Source organism: Colius striatus, chromosome 10 (genome assembly GCF_028858725.1).
Source record: "Colius striatus isolate bColStr4 chromosome 10, bColStr4.1.hap1, whole genome shotgun sequence".
In the NCBI taxonomy this organism is placed as follows: domain Eukaryota; kingdom Metazoa; phylum Chordata; class Aves; order Coliiformes; family Coliidae; genus Colius; species Colius striatus.
The window spans coordinates 21,833,119-21,854,960 of NC_084768.1; the positions used below are offsets into that span (position 1 = coordinate 21,833,119).

Consider the following 21,842-nt stretch of genomic DNA (forward strand, 5'->3'; position numbering starts at 1 on the left):
CTTATTTTCAAGGAGAGGATCAATAGGTGGATGCAAATGAACAGGGCTCGTAATGGTAATCTGCCTCAGCTGTTTATGGTATATCCTTCAGGCAAGATTTAAAAGAAATAAAACTTGCCTTCCTTTTTATCTGAGTAGTCAATGATGTGTAAAGAATTAAAATTATAAACACAAAAACATATTCCTTGTTTTGGGCCTAGAGACAGCTGGTGCTGAATTGTAGATTAAAAAAGAGCTACAAAGTCATTGACACTGAATACCCTGCCAAGCCAGTGTCTTGTTTTGCTAAAATATTTCTGATTGTTCTACCCTCAGAAACTCCAAACAAAGCTATTTTTGGAGTGTAAAGTTTCAAACCATTACTCTCATCCTTGCCCTTTGTGCTTTAAGTGGAGAATGAAGCAATATTATCAGCTAGCTACAGGGAAACACAACAAAACAATACTTGATGCTTATCCAATGCTTGTGTTACCAAGACTAAGCAAGCATATTGCCTTTTTTCACTTCTGTAAAGATGTAATGATCTCAAATACTACAATTAACTGGGTCAAAATTATTGTCCATTGACAAAGTTGTGTTGGGTTCAGTCCAGCAAAGCATGAAATATCTAAGTATCTCCACTTATTTCCTGGTGGAACTCTTTTTAACAGTACAAGAGGATGGTCATATATTGACAATACAATGATTTCCATGCATTAGATTAATAAGTGTATTCTTGAAGTCCAAGGCAGATGTTTTGTTTCATTATCTAGAATTATTATAGACTTTTCCTTAATTCGATTTATCAGGTGTACCATCATCTACAGAGGTAACTCTGTACTCAAGAGCCATGACAGGCTTCTAATAGTAAGAGTTAATTTTTTTTTGCCCATATTTGGTAAAATCAGACTAATAATCTGATTCTGGGACCATAAGGGAAGAAAGGTATTTAATGATCAGAGTCCTTAAAAGGGAAAGGTTTACTGTTCATATTTTGGTTTTGAACTTCTCATTCTTCTAACAGCTTGTGATTACTGCCATACTTAGCTACAAAGTAAGTGGCCTTCAGGCTGAAGTTTTTCAAACTGCTCTCTAATTTTGAGATCTTCATTTTACTGAATGTGTTCTAAAATGGATGTTCTTCCATCCAAAGAATGGTAACATTCTCAGTTTGTCTCCAATGTCTTGGAAAAGTTGTTATACTTGTTTTATCAGAGCATTTAAATTCTGGTCTTGAATGTGTTTCTTGAGGGTGAGATTTCCTCGGCTCCAGTGAGACTGCATGTCTGCTTTTGTAGACTCACGGTTTAATTTGGAAAAAATTGCTCAAAATGAAATTGCATTGAGAATACTCATCAAATATGGGTTAAATTTTCCTGTTAAGAACATATTCTATATTTTCATAACTATATCTGATTTTACTCATATCTTTACAGAATGTACTAATTCTGTCTTGAACTGAAGTTCTATTACAGTACACTTACTTTTCCCCCTCATAATAGAGTACTGTAAGGAAATTCCTGCAAATTATTCTGATGCTTAAAGGTTTGTACTGATGCCAGAACTGGTGTTAAGATGAATTGTGATGATAAGCAGAGTAGGAATTTGGTACAGCTTAAAAACAGTGGAGATTAATTAGTCATTGGTGGTTCAGATCACGCCTCCAGGTCATTTTGATAGTATGGTAAAAATGAGTCATTACTGTGGCTGCTGAATTGGACTGATCAGTATGGCTAAAGCTGTGAGTTCACAAGAACTGAGCAAGCGAGCAGTAGTTTTCCATTTCTTTTAGTATTAAAGCCTGTACTTGATTTTTCTTATTCTAACCTTCCCATAAGAATGGAAATTTTTCCCTGGGCTGCTTAAAAATACAGCTTTCTTACTGGCTTTTGAAATAGGTAGAAGTGGATGTTTCATATGCAGAACATTGATGAGAGGGGAACTGAATGGCTGTGAAGGAGGCTGGAGACATGATGTTGGCTTTGGTGCAAAAAGGGAGTGGATGACACAGTTTATAAAAAAAAAAAAAAGGGTTTGGAAACGTGGGTGAGAAGCCTGTGGAAAAAAGTGACGTTGTAAATGAGAGGAGTTTGGGAGGGGACTGAAGACAGGTATAGAACAAGACTGATAGCACAGAATGTTAGAAAGAATGGTCATTCTTGTGCAGAAGGTACAGAAGGTTAATAATCATCAGATCATATGGATCTGGAATGTGAACAAAAGTCTCGTAAAACCCACTGGGAAAGCATCTCATGGCTGTTAGTCTTCATAGAAGATGGCAACCTAAGAATTATGCCTGTACAACTCAAGTTAAAATTCTGTAGTGTGTATGAACCCCACTCATGTTTGGATGATGTTACATAAAGCAAAATTTTAAAGACCTCCCTGTTGCTTTGTAAGAATATTATGAAGGTGACAAAGTCAAAAGCTCAAAATTACAGCTTAGAATTAAGGTTTCTTATATGGCCCTATTCCTTGTCTTCTCTTCCTCAAACAGTCAGAATCCATCTTCATAGAAAATGAAGGAATGGGAGAGGCAGCTGAATGCTGCCTTGGAGAGTGTGCTTCTAGTCTGAAGATTTGTATTATACAGTGAAAGCCAAACAAAGAAAGGGAGTGGGGGAATAGTTACAGCTGTCCTTTCTCTGTTGTATATACAACTTGGATTCTCTGGGAAACACACTGTGATCATGTACATAAAGACTGTCATAAAGCAACTGCAAAAAGACATTTTTAAAGACAGTGGAAAGCAGGCAAGATTAATCCTTGTTTCCTAACTTTGAAGAGCTTCAGATTCAATAATAAGAAACTTTTCAGTTGTGTGGGTTTTTTTCCTATGTATAGTTACATGTATAATTTATGACTTATTTTCATAGTATAATTTTCACATGCCCTGTTTCAGTCATATTTTTAGATGTGCATTTAAAAGCATTATGAGAATATTTTCATCTTTGGGTGGAAGTATGAATCTACATAGACTTTAGCAATGAAACAGTTAACTTCAAATCCTGTTGCTTTGACTGAAAAATATTCTTGACACCCACAATAAACAAATGGGAATAGAGACCATGCTCCATAGATTTTCCAGGTTTCAGTATGCATTCCAAGAAATGACCTGACAGCAGGGCAGGTTGCAAGAACAAATTCTCTGGAGAAGTGTTATAAATTATTTCTGTATTTGCCCTTCCCCCTCTAATAATATTTATCAAGTCACACTTTGGCAGAACAACAAAAGCTGCTGTTGTTTTGGGGGCTTTCTGTAAGGGTCCCAAAGCAGGGGGTGGGAAGGAATATACTTCCAAGCCAGTGTTACAGCAGTATTGCAAACCTCTTTGGAATGACAGGGTTGGGAAATGGATCTCCCAGAATTGCCTATTGAACTTTGGGGAAAAATGTAACTATACAAGGAAGTTACTGGCAGACAGAAGACAGCTGGGTCATTCTCTTGCCTTCCATTTTCAGTTTTGAACTTGCAAACCTCTAAAAAACTGAAGCCACTTTCCACTCTGAATTTAAGACCCTCAGTAGCTTCTACTTGTGCTATTTACTTGAGTTAAAAAGAAAAGTGTTCTTGCCTTTTTTTTTTTTTTTTTTCTGAAATGGTGGTTGCACAACATAATTCTTTCATGGGATGATACATTTTATTGTGAGGGCAATTTCTGCTGTAAGAAAATCCCTAAGTAGCCTGAGAGTCATCACCAGCCTGCACACAATAAACTGGAATTTTAGTTAAGGTTTCCAGCAATTGCTGTAGTATTTAAGTACTTCATTGCTGTGTCTGTTCACATAATACTCTTGTGAGATAGAAATGTGGTACTGTTCCCCTTTTACTTAAGGAACATAACAACATTAAGGTGGTGTGGCTAACATAATTTGGCAGTTATGCAAAGTAATTGCACAAGCTAAAAAATACAAGAATGAGAACAGAACCCTCATCAACATAGGATATGGTTACAGGAACTGGAGGATCTAAAAATTACCGTGTGCCCAAGGTGAGCCATAGTTGGCAGAACATGTGCTTGAAAGCCCATGCCTAATATTTAGTGTTGTTGGACTTTCCTGAAGATCTTGAGCCAGACACCTTTACTTTGTATTCACAATAGGTCAAAATGTGTCTGCTCGCTCTTCAGATATGTTACGCTTTTTTGTAGTCTACTACTTGCTTTTTCTCAAAGGTTTCAAAAGTGTAAGAAGATGCAAACTCTGATATTTTTTACTCTTTTTTTTTCAGTGCAACAAATGGTAGGAGCTACAGAAATAGGAAGTACTTATTTAGAATCCTAGTAGTGATTTATTTTCATGTCCTCATCTGACTACCTAGCTGCTGGAATGAAAGAAGACCAAACTGCTATTAAAGATATACTGGGTGGAAGAGTTCAATCCACTTACCTTCCACTTCATGTGCACAGAAAGATAAGGAGAGAAGATAGAATGCAGTGTGTGTCATTAATACTAAAAGATAATCAGAGCCAAAAGACCCTCATGATGTGCTTCAAGAGGAGAAAAATGTTCTCATATTGTAAGATACACAGATGGGAACGTAGTATTCTAGAAACGCATGTTATACAAGTGAGATGAAACTATAGCAATACTTGTCTTTTAGCTTCACATCTATTCTGTCAGCTAAATTCTCAAGCTATAGGAAATGAGTAAAGATGTCTAGAAAGCTCTTGCATATTGGAAGACTGTTTCAATAACAAAAGCTGACTTGGTAAAGATTTAAAAACGAAACACGTGGGCTTGGTCTCTCTCTGGACTCAGATTGGATCTTGGTAAATGCTCAGATATTTCTACATTCCCAGTATTTGTTTTCATTGCCTGCAAATTATGTAGTTCCAGCAGGGATCACAAAACTTGCGTGTACTCAGCCATCCAGTTGAAAATTCTCTTGATTTAAACTCAGCTGGTTTAAATTGATCTAAAAATCCAAGACAGAGGTGTTTTTTTTTGTGTTTTGGTTGTTGGTTTTCTGTTGGTGTTTTGGTTTTTTTTTATGTGAAGCTGACATTTTGAAGCCTTCTGAAAGCAAAGGAATGTTAGAATAGGTGTGGGGTTTGTGGTAGATTTTTTTTTTTCTTTCCATGTATGTCACTGCTTTAAAGAAAGGAGATTCACTGTGTTAACATCACAGTTATATGCTAACTCAAACCTTAAGTTTGTCTAGAGGATTTGGATAGTTTCCCAATGAACATCCTTATTTGTGAAATGAGAGTCAGAGATAGAAGCAGAGGGAGGAGGATGGAAATGGAGGACATTATTACTGTCTTTTGAAAAAAAATAGCATTAGAGAATAATTTCTGAGATTTCTGAAGGAATCTAGTGATAGCAAATGTTCTTGTCTTCAGTTATGTCAGTACTATTTTTCTGTTGTACATTAGTAGCTGTATGTTCAAACCAACATATACACCCTGAGCACCCCAAAGAAGTAACAACTGGCAAGATGATAATCTGGCTCAAGGTGCATTTTACAGTCAGCGTGACTGCTGTTAAGCATTGTTTTATATCTTCTGTTTAAGAGCTGCTAGAATACTGTCATTGAATCTGATTTAAAGATGCATTTTTCTTGTGGTTACTGTCAAAGGTCACCCGAGTGCTTCGGGATCACTGAGATCAAATGTGTTCTCAATTAGTAATTTTATGACTGTAATTGTAACAAACTTAATTCCCTTCTCAGTCTATGCAGGCATGGCTTAGAGCAATCTTGAACCTGTATCTTTTGTTGGTTTACAATGTGGAGAGCTTTAGTAGCTTTAGTAGCTCTTACAGATTGACCTAGGTAGAATTACATTTTCTTTTCATCTGTGTCTCTATTCTAGCTTATTTTCACTGTGAAATAATGCTTTTAATAGAAAACTGATTCTGTGAAATTCTAGACAATCTTCTCTCATGAGGGAGCATGAACTAAGTCACTGGAGGCTTGAGCCTTCTAACTCTTTCCAGCCACAAGAGTAGAAATATAGAACTGATCCAAGAGTGTTGGATGGGTATCTATTTATCCTGCTGGTTGCTGCTCAGGAGCAGGCATGTTAGGCTGATGTAGTGATGACTAGAAGACCCCAAAAATGTGTCACAGGAACTAAAACTGTTACCTAACTTCACTGTTTTCTAAAAAAATATACAAAAATAAAAAAAAATAATTGGAATAACACATTTTCCTCTCTGTTAAATCATGTTACAATGTTATTTTACTAGATTTTTGGGCATGTAATATTAACCCTTCTGAGCATAAGAAATAATTTTGTGTATAAATACCAATGTGATTCCAATACATATATTTATGTGTATATATGTATATATTTATAGGCAAGGCTTCCAACAACGATGCTTTACCTTATGACTAAATTTATGTTGCTTAAGTCTCTTGAAAGGAGTTTAGAGAGGAAAATTCCTTTCTTCTGAAAATTCCTGTAGGTTCATTAAATTTTACAATCTGTTTAAAAACTTACCTGTGGAGTCTAGGTCCTGGAATGAAATGGAAACTCTTCCATATATCTAGTACAAAAGTGGTGTACTCATATGAATATATGTGAGTAGAACAGATTGAAATATCTTTTGGAAATATCTTTGGACCCAAATGTATAACTTTTAAAGGTAAAATGAAATGAGCTGGATCTTTTTGAAGCCCCATGATTCCTGTTCCAGGCTTGTCCAAAGTAAACGCAGTTGCAGAATAGCTGGTGTCACTAGCTGTTGCAGAAACTGCATTTCTGTCTTGGGTTAAATTACTTCAGGGGTTTTGAGTACTATAGTTAATTTTACTGTGATTTTAATATATTCTTTTGAAAGCATGCCTATGTACCTTGCTTATGCAGACCCTTGTGGGATAATAATTCATAAGAACATGCCCCCAGCATTTCAGATGCATTGGGAGTGATGCCCTTCACTTACTTAAAATACTTTCACATTTGCACAAAAGTTGCTAGGCATTCATAGTATAATATATAAGAAAAGGTACACCTTTACTTAAAACAAGCTGGAATCTAATTTCTATCACAAGGTCATCTTGTACAGAATCCTATGGTCTAACCCATTTTTTAAATGGAAGTAGTAGGCAAATTATGCTCAACAAGCCAAGGAAATGAGGTTTTGGGGGGGCTAGTGTGTTGAATGAGGTCCTAGAGCTAAGGACTTAATCTTGAGCCCTCCAGCTATGGGCTGACCAGATGAACTGGCATAATTGAAAGCTCCTTTAAAAGATTTTCTGAATGTAGCTATGATTAACTGTAGCCTAAAATCATGGTTCAGTATAACTGTGAACCATATTCATAATGTTATATGAAACCAATATTGCTTCAGTGGGATTAAAAATAAAAAGCTGCAGTGCTGTGATATACTACATCAACTGGGTGCAACTTATTTTTGACAGGCCATGTGGTTTTGGGGAGAAGGTTGGGTTTTTGATTGGGTTAGCCTTGGCTACCAGCCAAGCTCCTGCTTGTTGCTTGTTTAGTCCTTGCAGCTGGGCAGGGGGAGAAAATGTTTCCCTGCTTACCTCCTTGATCTCAACAGTGTCTGGTTAAATGATTGTCCTATATCACTTCCTGTGTGACCTACTCTAGATGTTCCCGCTCTGGCAGTGGTGTTGGACTAGATGATCTTTTGAGATCCCTTCTAGCCCTTGAGATTCTGTGTATGAATTGATAATTGCACTAGTAAGACAACATAGTGTAGGTCTTTTCCATAATATCTCTTTTGTCATACTGTGTGTATTGATTCTTACATTGAACAGTAGAAATGGAAGCATACCTTTGCTTTAATGTTGGTGCTTTCTTTCTTGTATATTACTTGCATGCTGTCTTCTTTTCTTGCTATGTTCCTATGCTTTTCTCTGTTCCTCATACAAGCTGAAATGGTTTTTGTGCTGTCTCCAGTGTATCTTTGTTGAAATAGATGCACTGGGTAATTGTATTAGGCAAGTCCTTTGCCACTGTGTTTTCGCAGGGTGATGTGGTAGCTGGGTGTCATCAGGCAATAGGATCATGTGTGAAAGTAGTGATCTTCTATTATAATAGAAATAAACGTGGAATCTCTACAAGACAGTAGAGATGCTATTTCAGCAGAAAGTATTTCAACAGCAAATAGTGTTGACAGTATAATAACAGTTGTTTTCTCTTCTAGGTGTTAAAATGGGTTGAAGAAGCAGTTCAAGCCTCCAAAGTGCATCTCTTGTCTACAGATCATTTAACGATGGCTGTAAATACCTGGCAGATCCCTTTTGATCCAAGTCTGAAAGAGGTTACAGTGTCCTTGAGTGGTCCTTCGCCAGCAATTGAAATCCATGATCCATTAGGTGAAGTAGTTTATACTGTCTTTTGTGATAGCAAAAAACGTGAATGAAATAGATAAATCGTGTCTACTAGTAGTCTCCAATAGGGAAGGCTGAATTTGTGATTCCCAAATCTCTTTCACACTTGGAATAATAGTGTCAGGATTTCAGAGTAGTTTAAATTTAATTTTATATTTAAAATACAGGTTCTTTGGATAGATGCATTTCTGATATTTAACTTCTTCCCAGTATTCCATTTTTGTGACTCAGAGGCAATGAAATCCTCCCTAATCTGACTACTTCATCTCACTTCCATCTAGTTTCTTACTATGCATCCTTGCATTCCAAATTTCTGAATGCTTTTGTTTCGTTTTTCATGTATTTATGTAGTCATTGAACCATTATTTAAGGCTTATACAGAATGGTCATTTTTCATGTGGTGAAAGGTAAACCAAAGTCTGAAGTCTTTGAATTATGAGAACATTTAGAATCAAACCTTGTCTCTTGTGTCCGTCTTTAGCTAAACAGTGTATGATGGGGAGGGCAATGACTGACTTGGATGCTAATTTGTAATTGAAGATACTGTTCATTGCTATGTTGATGCCTTAGGAACCTGGAACAGTCCAACAGAAATAAATTCAGATCATATTTTGTAGTTGCTGAATGACTTTTGGCTAAGGATATAGATTAAGTTTTAGTGTCTTGGAAATATTTTATGCACAGTATGGGTTCCCTGGAATATAATCTGATCTCTCTTCCACTGAGACATTCTTCTTTGTTTACAGGAAAGAAATTTGCTCAGAGTGTCACTTCAAACTGTAATAACACATGATCCTGGGTGCAACTGTCAGGCTTAGCAGAAGCTTTGGCTCAATCTAAACATTTCCTTTCTCATAGGTCATCTGTATGAATCTAAATCCTTATAGCTTCACTGAAGTTGGTTGAGGCATGTCTGACAAGCTCTTAAAAATTGATGCTAGGGACTTCCCATTCTCAACTTCACCCTTCCCTTCAGTGATCTGAAAGGGTCAGTTATGTTTTTAGTGCTGGTTGTGCATTGTAGTCAGCTTTAAGGGAGCAAAATGCCTCTACAGAGAACCAGTTCCTGCATACAACCATCCATATATTTGTATGCATAGCTATACAGATAGTGTGGTTTGAAAACTTATAGTCTTCTGCTGATCTCTCTGATGTCTAACAGGTGAAATTCCCTGTGAGAATCTTCTATGCATCCCCTGCCTTAGTCATGTGGTAATGCCCCTCTGCTAGGAGGACCTGACTTATCGGTGCTTTTACTTGTAGGGTTTTTCCTGATTGAAATAGGTCTGAGAAGATGCAAGAGTGAGTGGGCTGACAACTGGCAGATAGGTCAGGGTAGATCTGTCCTAAGTTCTCCTTCAAGGGAGTTTCTGTACTGCCTCCTTCTGCTGAGAGCTGAGTGTGTTTCTGTAAAGGGAACTTGTTTTGCTTACAGTTTCTAGGTTTTCCACAGCTCTGTATTGTTGCAGGCTGTATTAAATTTCACAAGTGAATGAAAAGAGTGAAAATAAATGAGCATTTCTAGTATTCTGGCAAACAAATACAGGGAATTTTGACAGTTGTAAATGTTAATGGCTGCTAAGTAGCGAAAAAGTCAAGTATCAAAATCACATCAGTAGAGAACAATATTGTGTTTACTCTTTTGGTTTTTTTAGGCAAGCAGATCGATAAAGGGTCAGGACTGAAGGAACTGCTAAATATCCACAACTCTGCAAAGGTAGTAAATGTCAAAGATCCAGAGCCTGGAACATGGAAAATTAAGGTAAAGTAATTGTAGAAATCATGTATGACTTGCCCTATAGATTATAAGGGGATTGTAGAATGATTTACTCACTAGTTATCATAGATGAGTTTGTGTTACAATGTCCTTTCTGACCTATCTTTTTACATATTCTGAAGGCAGTAGTATAAAATTCTTATCAAGATGATAACTTAGTAGATGTTACTATCTAAAGTAAAATCCTTAGGGGATGGAAAATAAAGGAAGTGAGACCCAAATTTTTGGAGTCTAGTGAGGAGCTACTACCTGTAGAGCGTGGGAACAGAGGGACTTTGCTGTGTATAGCAGATTTTCAGGACTGGGAGAAGGAGATCCTGTGCACTTTGCAGGCCAGAGATTTCATTAGCAGGTTCACAAATAAATATGCATTGATTTAAAACTCTTTAATACTCTTAAATATTACAGTATATAAATAAATTTGTTCATGTGAGTGCTGTCCTAGCACATACAGTTACAGAATGGACCCTAAAGGATTTGTAAATGTTGAGAACATCAACATGACTAGCTGAATGCAACTGACATATGGCTGACATAACTAAAAAAGAAAGGATTGTTAAGATTGCTGAATGGTGGTCTTGGTACTGGCTGTAGCAATTTAATATGAGCCTTTTATTAAGTTCGCTCTGCCAAAGGTTGCTGCTCCCACAGCAATCTGTAGGAAAGTTCAGTGCATGTGTGACTGATGACTCGTTACACTAAGCACAGCCAATATGCACTGAAAAAGATGGACAGCAACTCTTCCTAATGGTTCTGAGAGTTAGAGCAAGCAACCAGCTCCTCTGTTAAGACACCAACATATTTTGTTCTTTCATTTCAGAAACAAATGGCTTAGTGGTGAAAGGGCCTCTTACAACTATGCTTCTACAGGCTTTTCTCAGTTTAAATGTTTGCTGTGGGCCGTCTGCTCCTGTGAGTGTTTGAGGCATGTGATGAACAAGATGTGGAAATGCAATAACCTCCAAGACCACTTATAACATGTTACTACACCACATGTAGCTGGGAGATCTGAATTGAAGCCAGTGTAGCCAAAATCTTTACTGTTTATAGGTTGATAAACATATGAATAAAAGAGGTGTAAATCAGGAACAGAAAGTGTATTGCTAAGACTGGCTTTAACCCCTAATTTAGCAGTCAAGTTAACACAGTGTATCAGGCCAAATACTACTTCTCTGCAACCGTAATAGGGACAAGGAATGAGCAAGAGCATTCCCACTATAATGTGGTCAACTGGAAGATGAAGCTGAGGACATGGCTAGACTTAGGGAAATGTATGTATTCATCATTTTATTTTAGAGCATGTTCATTATATCATTTTAATCAACTGTTCAAAAGATAATTGCACCAAATGTCAATGGAATGTTAAAACTTTAAGGATTGTGCTATGACAAGATAGTATTTATGTAAACTCAAGAACTAGCTCCAGCATTGTCTTTATGGATAGATGCTGATGTTTCAGAACACTTGAAATGTGTTAGCTCACAATGACGCCTGACTGCCACACCTTAAAATCTTTGTAAGACCTGTTGATGTAGAAATCATTCTATTTAACTATGTTTTGTGGACAGATTAACAAATAAAGTCGAATCTGTACCTTGAGTTGGTTCATAGGAGGCAGGCAGCATGTTGTGACATGTGTGCTTACAGTAGGTGAGAAGAAGGTATAATTAACTGTAAGTCTTTGTATCATCTTCTCACCTCTATTGTGTAACTGTGGTCTAGACTGACTCATGCTTTGTCTTACTACTGTATACTTCTTTATGTTGGTTAAGCAGCATGATCCCAACTTTCCTAAATTAATGTGGAAACAATCATACTGGTATAGGTCTTCCAACTGAACTATTCCATTGTAAAAGCAGAAATAGTGTTATTTTTGGAGGTGAAATTGAAGAATTTTTAAAGGAGAAGTATAAGATACCTTGATAGCCAAGTTTATGATGAGGTGTGCTGGATGGATGCATGCTGTGTATTGTCTGTGCTACATGTGCAGAGGGTGTTTGAAAAAGATTATTAATCCCTATGCAGCACAGTAGGAAAGGATTGATATGGCTTCAGAACTAGAATTAGAAAAGCATGTTGAGCTCAATAACATTATAGAGAATTGTTTTAGTGTCTGTCTATGCTTCCAGGACCAGAACTGCTGAAAAACCTGCTACAGAGATATCTTGGTGGTCTGAAAAAAACAAAACAAAACAAACCCAAAAAACCAAACCCAAGTGTGGGTGCTGATGGACCTAATTACATCAAACATATTGGGTACTGAGAAAACTTTCGGTACAGTCAGTATCTTTGTGTTCAACTTTGTAGCTTGTTGAAAGTCTTTTAGGTTAAGCATGCAGTCTAGTAAACATTCAATGCTCTGCAACACAGAGGAATAGAGTGCAGAAAAAGCCAAAGACCTGTATGATCTCTCTTGGCCCTTCATGGCTGTTGCTAAGCTGAGGTCTTTTTGTCTGTGAGCTGAGCCTTGTGGAACCATTTGTGTATACCTGCACTACATTGCCTAAACTTATGGATTCCAGGAATTCCTGAGAGGAGCTTGCTACTCTTAGAGGCTTGATGTATAACACCCTTCAGAGCTAATAAGCTCTCCTAAAGCTGAGGCTGGCACTCAGTGTGGTGCTAGCTGATAAATGGCTCAGCTGGAACCGGGTCAGCATGCTCAGCTCAACACTAACTAGTCCAGACCAAAGCATCAGGCTGCTCCTGCAGGGAAGATTTTCAATTTTAAAGTGTTTGGTTTTTTTTCTAAGCTCAGAATAAGTCTGTCTCCAGTCCAGTGGAGAATAAAACATTCAAATTTACATACTATAGGTTAAAAAAAAAATGTCTTGAATATAGTTGAAATTTTTTAATTAACTTTTGTGAGCAATTTAGGTCTTAATTCAGTTTGTGCAAAGAGGTTATATAGATACTTGTCACCTGGAAATGCAAAAAGTTGTCATTTTAGTATGTATCTAGCAATAGGACAAGGGGTAATGGGATGAAGCTGGAACACAAAAAATTCCATTTAAATATAACAAAAAACTATTTCACTGTTCAGGTGAGGGAGCCCTAGCACAGGCTGCCCCAAGAAGTTGTGGAGGCTTCTTCCTTGGAGGTCTTCCAGACCCACCTGGACATGTTCCTGTGTGACCTTATCTAGGTTGACCTGCTTCTGCAGAGGGTTGGACTAGATGATCTCTAAAAGTCCCTTCCAATCCCTACCATTCTATGATTCTATGATAACAAACTGTGGTGAGCTTAACAGGATTAGCTGCTACTAAATATACTGATGAATCAGTCCAGGAAGATCTCTCCTTAATCCACAACAAGCATTAGTGCAATTTCAGTACTTAGTGAAGTCTTCAAAGGTTTGAGTAATAGAAAGAGCACCATATCAAATCCACTTGTCTGCTGTGCTGCAGGGGCCTTCCCTCGCCCTCGGGTACTTCAGTATGAGGACATCAAATCTGTCCATATATGTGGATTTTAGAAGTAAGTTTTCCTTCCAGGTCTACTGTAGTGGTTTATTGGTGGCCATTAACAGTTTGACTTAATGATCTTAGAGGTATTTTCCAGCCTACACGATTCTGGATTCTGTGATAACTATGCTTTTGCATACATCCCTCCCAGAAAGACTTGTCCTATTGACTCCTCTTAAAAGGTTTCTTTGGAGCAGTTTGGGAGGCATCCAACAGATTGCAAATAAGAATGAGCTCCAGGATAGATGCATCAGAAGGTAGTTGGATCTAATTTCTTGTTAAAGGCCTTGTCTGCCCTGTTTTTCAGTTGAAAAGACAGGTGATGGGGGTGAGTCAGTGGGGGAGAGGTAAGGGTGAGAAGCTATCTGCTGTTGTTTCCTTCTGTGGTTTATCAGTAGCATTTTAAGCAGAGAAAGGACACAAACTTGCTTGCTGTGTGGAGTTAAATGATCATCTCTGTGACGGATAAAAGGAGAGGAAAAGCAGTGAAGAATCAGCAGAACAACCTGTCTCTTCTTGGGATCAAGACAAGTCATTAACAATGGCTGTTGTTACTGTCTTACACTCCTATAGCCAAATATAGCAGTTGGATGGAATATAAGGTCAAACTTGTCTGGAGTACTTCCTATTGAAGCAGCACATTCCTTAAAGCTTGTTTAAGCTGCATATTTCCATCACTGTAAATATAAATATAGAAATAAGACTGTGCAATAAAAAAAAATTAGTTATTGCAGCTTGATTTTTCCATTTCATGGTAACAGAAGGTTTATTTTACAAGAAGTGATACATTTTTGTACATTTGTTTATAGATGCATGTATTTGGGACAATTTTATTTTGTGGTGTTTGCAAGACAGGAAAGCATTTTTTTCCTGGTGTCTGCGACAAATAGGTGTTTGCTTTATGTCATGCTTGTCTACTCAGGGAGGAAAAAGCACTGATATACCAGTGAGCCATGTTAAACTGCTAATAATGAAAAGAGACTTTATAAAGATACTGATTGGAGAGCAATCCTTTACTCAGCTTTAGTCACTGGCTTGTTTTGTTTGCAGTAAGATTTTAAGACTGTGACTGAAGACTTAAAAAAACCTCAAATCTTTGTGAGAAGTTTACTCATGCCATAAAATCCTTATACTGGTGCATAAAGCTATAAAAAGAAAACTTTATCACAAAGTTTGCCTAGTGAAATTTTAACTGCCAATTAATGCTTGATAACATGAGTTGTTTGGCACACTTAAATACTTCTTTGTATTGTTAACAGCTGGTTTATATAAAAAAGGCTTTAGCACTGGTTTTGTTGAGGTGAAAGGCTAACCAAATAGAAGCAAACAGAGGTTATTTTAATCAGATAGACATCAATTTGTCATATTTTCTAAATGGCTGTTCCTAGGCCATTAGTTACAAGAAACAACTGTTTAACATTCACATGCAGTTTTATCAGAGGTGGTTGCCAAACTGAAGGCATTCTGTATTTGAGAATGGAACAGATAATACTCACAAGATACATAAAGTTTGGTGGAGTTACTTCATTTTAATACTTATTTTCACATTGTTAGTCTCATGCGCTGTGTTATCTCCGTAAACAAAAGCTTAGTAGGTTTTGCTAACTGCACATTTGATTTTGGCATGATACAGTTTAGATGTCACTCCTTGCAGCCTTTGGAATCTTAATTTTTTTCCTGTTCTGGTTGAAATTGTCCATAGGTTTGTCATTAAGTCTGTAAAAATCTTAACTCTGGGCTCAAGGCAGTGCAGCAGTGGTTTTGCTCGAGGGTTGGTGTGTTTTGTTTTTTTTCCTTAAACCTGAAGAGTATGGGAGTAGGTGAAGACAAAAAGTTTTGGGTTCCTATGCACTCTTGGCAAGTAGTACTTTTCCTATTCTTTCTCAGCATAGAATGATAGAAAGTAATTTAAAGAAGTCAAAATAATTGTAAGGTTGAGGACTTGCATAAAAGCTACTGTACCCTCTAACAACATAAAGGTAAGGTTTTTCAGGAGTAGGTGGATGGATGGGGGTTGTTTATGTTTTGTTTTTGTTGTTTGTCTTAATTGATCCTGAATGACAAGGTGGGGCCTGAAGATGAGAGATACTTCCACATCCTCTGCTTTGCCACTGTGGCCTTGACTGGGAAATACACATATTTGGTTGAGGCTGGTCTGTACTTGCCACTTGTTTTGTGATCTGCAGCATCTATGATGTTTGTGTATAACTCATGGATAAAATTTGTTTTGTGTATATTTAAAAAGATAGCTTACTAATAAATAAAAGTGAGATACATTTTTATAATACTGGTGGTAAATTGTTTATATATATCATCAGTAAAAATTTGTCATTGATTTTTCTGTTTACTTGTGTTTTATTTACTGTTTTGTAACATGCTTTCTAATGGTCAAAATCCTGAATTCCAGACAGCCTCCCGTTACAGTATCTGGTACGTGACAAGTAGTTGATCTTCTGTGTTTGTGTTATGAGTTACCTCTGAGACAAACCATCTCTTTTTGCTGCTGCTACAAATTGTAGGCTCCTGTATCTAAAAGTAAAGCTTTATTAAAGGCATTTTTACTTAAAACTGTTGGCATAAGCATCCTTTCAGACTTCATCTTTCATTAAAAACAAGACAATCTACTGAACTCAGTGGATAGATCAGAGACTTTTCAGTTCCTGAAATGCTAATTATGCACGTGATGTTTTGCTCTTGCTTTTGCAGACCTCAAGCAGTGGAAGGCACTCAGTTCGAATAACAGGTCTCAGCACTATTGACTTTCGAGCTGGGTTTTCTAGAAAGCCAACATTAGACTTCAAAAAAACATCCAGCAGACCAGTGCAAGGTTTGTTTCCAACTTATTCCTCACTAAACAATAACCCTTTTTGGGCCCTCTAAGTCAAAGAATTCTGAGATGATCTCTTTGGTGAACTTTGCAATGAATCTGAGGCTGCTGTTGGCTGGTTCTTGGGCTTTGAATGTGTGAGAGCAGCCAATGTTACTCTTGTATCATATTGTGGTATTTTTTGGTATTGACATATTTTATGTCACGCATATTCAGATATTTAAGGAATGCAGTGCCTCAAAATTGCTACTCTACTACCTTAAGAGCTTCAGAAGAATCCTGTGGCTCTGGGGCATGGTGAAGAGTTAATAAAGAGGCTGCTATTTCAGAAACACCTGCTGGAAATCAGTAATTTAAAGCCTCATCACTCTTGTGTCTCCTGACAGCTGATAAGCAGAGACCAGCTTAGTACAACTTCTTTTTTCTTTTTTTTGCTGTGTAGTAAAGGAAGAGTTGAAACTGAATGGTGCATTTATTGGGGTAGTGAGCCATACCTATGGAATTTAAGCTTTCCTTTTATAATCACTCATTTTAAAAAACATTTAAAATAGCATGTTTCTGTTTTTCTAGGGATTCCTACCTTCGTGTTGATAAATACCACAGGGATCTCTCTTCCAGCTAGAGTAGACCGACTGGAACTTCTGAGTATTACAGGGGAACTTCTTAAGACCTTGCCTGTGAAATACTATCCTGACAGAAAGCCCTATGGACTATGGAATATTTCTGACTTCATTCCACCAGATGAAGCTTTTTTTGTTAAAATAATGGGCTATGACAAGGATGATTATCTTTTTCAGAGAGTTTCAAGTGTTTCATTTTCTAGTATTACTCCTGGTAAGAGACTTTAACTTGAATTGGATGTACATTTGTCATATCTGAATCAGTTGAAATTGGCATCTAATACCTCTTTCTACCTTTTTACTTGTGTACTTTCTAATGGCACATTCTGTGCCATTTCCTTCCAAGATCTATCTCTAGATCACAATGAGCAAGTTAGTGTTACTATCTATTTCTTGGAAGTCAAACTTTGTTTTAGTAAAAGAAAAGGTAGGGTATATGTTAGTAGCTATTAATAATCTTCTGGGGAATATTTTCTTTCTTCAGATCCTCCAAAAGTTACAATGCCTACCAAGACTCCAGGATATTATTTACAGCCAGGATCTGTTCCTTGCCATGTAGAAAGTCTCATACCTTTTACTCAGCGTTTTAGTAAAAATGGAGTAAAACTAGGAGTGGATCAGTTCTTCAAGTAAGTAGTGATCTTTTTTCCCAATACTGGTTTATTTCCTATTTATATCCATTAATTTGTATTAATTATTTACTATTTTATACTGCTTGTATCCTGTTACTTCTGTTATTTTATTGTGATATTCATTGGTATTCAATGCAGAGATTTAATATGTTTCAGGAGGGTATATACTCTGTACAGATGATGAGATTATGTATGTTATTAAGTTACGATATTATGGATCTAAAAGTCTTGAAGGCAAATGCTTTAATTTTATTTATTTTTTTAAATTTATGTAAAGTAGGTAAGTAAATAGCTTTTTCTAGACAAACACCACCCCTACTCCCAAATAATAATGATGTAACATACATTAATTTGCTTTATTTTTAATGGCCTCTGATAGATGTCCTGGAAGTATTTCCTATGATCTATCCTAGAAAGCTTTCCTCTTCAGAAAATCTCTAAAAATACAACAGCTTACACCAAGTGTACTAGAAGGTTCTTCAGATTTCTTTATAGAAAATTAATTGTATTTTCTTTCTCTGTAGGATGAAATAAGAATAAAAACTATTATAAATTAATTAAAATACTCAAAGTCTATCTTTTAATTCTGGTAGTTGAACACAAAAGAAGATATAGTAGGAAACAGCACAGGCAGTTTTGAAAAGGCTGAAGCACTTCAGGAGCAAGCTGAAAGCTAAGTTCTTGCATTCAATACCATGTATAGGGTTACCAAAATAAATCTATTTTGAAGCTCCTTTCTGCATTGTTGGCAATGGGAAATGCTACAGTGCTGGTTTTTTGTTTTTTTTAATGAGATATCATTTACACGTAGTCAACCCTGGCACACTGGCAGCTGTGTTATTTTTTCCATTCTTCAGTTATCACACCACATACTTCTTGCTTTTCACATATCCAGCAGCTTTATGATTGGGCTGCATTTTTCATTTTTATGTTACTGACCACATGAATGAAGCATCCAAATTAATTTACCAAAACGTATCTCAAATATTATTAATCACAGTTAAATAGGATCTGATTCAGCTTGACTTGTCTGCATTCTCTTAGTAGTGAAGTTCAATGCAAGATTTGTTCAGCTCATTAGTTTAATGCAGATTTGAGCTGTATTATTGCTCTGCATTGAATGAATTCAAATGACTTCTGTTTTGGTGACAATGTCACCTTTACTCAATTTTTTTAAATGCTTGTTTAAAAAAGTAAATGGTTTGAAAGTTGAATATTATAGTTCTATCATGATTTCTCTGTGTGCAAGTACTATTAGAATGAATACAGGTTAAGGATTCTTTAAGTGAACAAGCTTTGGAATCGTTTTTCTACTTGCTTCCGGAGATGCTATCAGATGTAATAAAGGTTGCTAACTTTAAATGAGTAAAACATGTAGGAAAAGAAATTGCAAGAGCTTTATTTTTCAAAGTTTCTGCATCAATTAGTTGTCTCATAGGAAAATTTGGATTTTGATTAATATCTGAATACATTTCTGACAACTATGATTTAGGAGACCGGGAACAGTAGTTAAGCACCTAATTCCAGTGGGAAATCAGTAGGAACTGTGCAATAATCTGTCTTTAAAATCCATTCTGTATGCAAAATGGCAGATCCCACCAATGCTGCAAATGTCAGAATTGGCAAAAATAACGTGAAATTCTGACAAGAAAGGCAATCCACTTAATTAACGGAAATAGTCATAACAAAATCACTGAGAATCACCTGCCCAGTGAAAAGGTGATACGGAGAATGGTGATTTGTGGTGCCGGGGGATGAAGTCATGTACAACAGGAATATTGCTGTGCACTCTGCCAGTGTTTTTACAGGAACTAGTAACCAGGATGTAATTTGGTCTTTGGATTTGTTGACTTGGCTAAGGGAGCATGTTTGTATTTTCCACACTGACTGGATAAGCAGCTTGATCAGCAAGTCACACATTGTAAAATGATTTGAATAAATAAATGACTTGATACTGAAAGGTGCTGAGTTATCCCAATAACACACGTTGCAAAGGGTTGTGTGCAGTTACTTCTTTTTAGAATCAGTGCCAAAGTGTACAGCAGGTGCCCAGAGGTGTGTATTTTTTATTGCTATCATTGTTGTATTTATTTTAATAACCACTGCAGGTCTCTGCTTGCCAAGCTTTTCAAATCTGGACATGTTTCTTTTTATGCTTCTGTTCTCAAGGCTTCCATGTTCAACATCTGGTGTATAGCAGAAGTCAGAGATGAAGAAGAATAGGATTTCATAACTTCCCTTTTAACATACTTTCCATGAAAAGGAGAAATTTCTTACTTGGAAGGAACACTACCTTGTTCTTTAGTGTTGGCAGTTACTGCCATGTCCATTTGCCAGCACTGCACTGTAAAAAGTCATAGATTTGATATATGATCTATTAGGTTATCTAGAGTAAGTATGAAGTAAGAACAGGAAGCCATTTAAGGTCACTAGATGCTGTTTTTATTTGTGGTGTGGTTGGATTGTCTGGCTCGTGATGCTACAGCATTGAACTTTCATGCATATTCCAAATCTTTTGCTCTTGTTCCTTCTTTATCCTTTAAAGCCTGAGAAATCAAGCTATTCCAGATAAACAAGAGTGAGACAAAGGGTTCACCAATTTAGTGTTTTCCCATAAGATGACAATTACTTGCGAAAGCGATCATGGATATTTTTGTGCTCATCAGTTTTGTTTATATGCCATAGCAACAGGCCACAGGGAGTGCTGGGACACTGCAGAACCACTGTTTTTCTCATTTATGTCATCATCTGTGTGTCTGTTGGTTGTATAAAATGTGGGTTTGAATCTTTAGAAGGTGTAAGATGGATTGCTTTTAGCACATGTAACCACCAGTCCATGTAGTTAGATATGTGATGGCCATGTGACATTATTGCCTATCGTGGTATTGTTGCCTATCAGCTTTGCCCTTGGTATGATTTGTGGAAAAACTGGAAGTATTTTCTGGATTCCTGTTATATGATCTTGCACCTCTTCTGTACCTCACCCTCCATTTTCAGTCTTGAAACCGTCCATTCTACTTGTGTTGTGCTGTTTATTTTTATATGGCTAGGCCATCAGTGTGCAGAATATTGGATTATCAGAGTTACTGCTGGTTATAAGTTCAGAGTTGCAGCTATCAGAGCAAAAGTCAGAGTTATATTCACACTGATACTTCACATTTTGCTGCTTTGTAAGTGTTTGAACTTTTTAAACCTATATCCCAAAGAGTGCTGCATGCACATACTTATCTTGTAGATGGGTAGCTGCTGTATGAACCTAACAGTGGATTTGCATACAGAGGGGCAAAAGCAGATGTTATCTGATAAAGGATGGGATCTCCTTTATGTGTTAACTCTGTCTGTACCTGCAAGATAGGAGGCTGGGAGGATGAACCCTTGTTACTAGCAGTAGTAAGAGCTGCAGGTTTGGTCCCACATGCTATATGGAAACTTGTTGATACTAAGGAAAGGTATCTTCTCAAGTAGTAAATATAACAAAAGAGTACAAGCAGCTGAGTGAATGACTGCAAATGCATTGGTTTTAGTTATTGTGTGACAACTGTTGACATGTTAAAGGTGTATTTGTATATGTGTGAGACATTCTGCAACAACTTACACTTCTTAATACTTACAAGAATCCTGATGATGTATACGTCCTTTCTTTAAGTAAAGTCCATAAAGCTTGATCCAAATGATTAATCAGAGGGTCTGTTTTCCCCCTTAATTATTGTGAAAATCTCCTGTCTCTGCTATCAGGAAGATCTTGTACCTCTTGATCTTCAGAAATTTAGTATGCTCTTTTCTTCTTCCAGAGAATCATCTAGTATGAGCTGGGAAATTCCCACAGTCTCCTTGTCTGATGAAGGCTTTTATGAATGTATGGCAACAAGCAGTGCAGGAACTGGACGTGCGGAGACGTTTCTGGATGTATCAGGTGGGTGTTAGTCCATCCTTCCACCCTGAAGCATATTATCTGATAGATGAATAATCACAACAGTTGCATTCAAAAGGTTTCTGGTTTATTTTTTTTTTAAACAAGATTCAGTAAATTGTTGGAAATATCATTTGTGATCTTGAATTATTTAAGAGTGAATATGATGAAGGAAGTAAAGTGAGGATCAGATCAGGCTAATTACAAAGATAATCTGGAATAAACAGGAGTATTTGGTTGCTAGGCCCAAAATGACTAGCAACCATTATCCAGTAGGTAGTTATTATCACTTTTTGGGGTGATTTCTCTGGTTTTGGTTTTTGTGGCT

General features: G+C 36.8%; 1 protein-coding gene across 1 annotated transcript in view; it reads left to right on the plus strand.

Moving 5' to 3' along the window:
• Positions 1–21,842, plus strand: part of HMCN1 (hemicentin 1) — a 187,720-nt gene that overhangs the window by 38,457 nt on the left and 127,421 nt on the right. The window contains exons 5-10 of the mRNA XM_062003248.1: positions 8,098–8,269; positions 9,940–10,046; positions 16,232–16,352; positions 16,923–17,186; positions 17,457–17,601; positions 21,396–21,517. Coding sequence (XP_061859232.1) covers positions 8,098–8,269; positions 9,940–10,046; positions 16,232–16,352; positions 16,923–17,186; positions 17,457–17,601; positions 21,396–21,517 — 931 coding nt within the window. The remainder of the gene's footprint in view (positions 1–8,097; positions 8,270–9,939; positions 10,047–16,231; positions 16,353–16,922; positions 17,187–17,456; positions 17,602–21,395; positions 21,518–21,842) is intronic.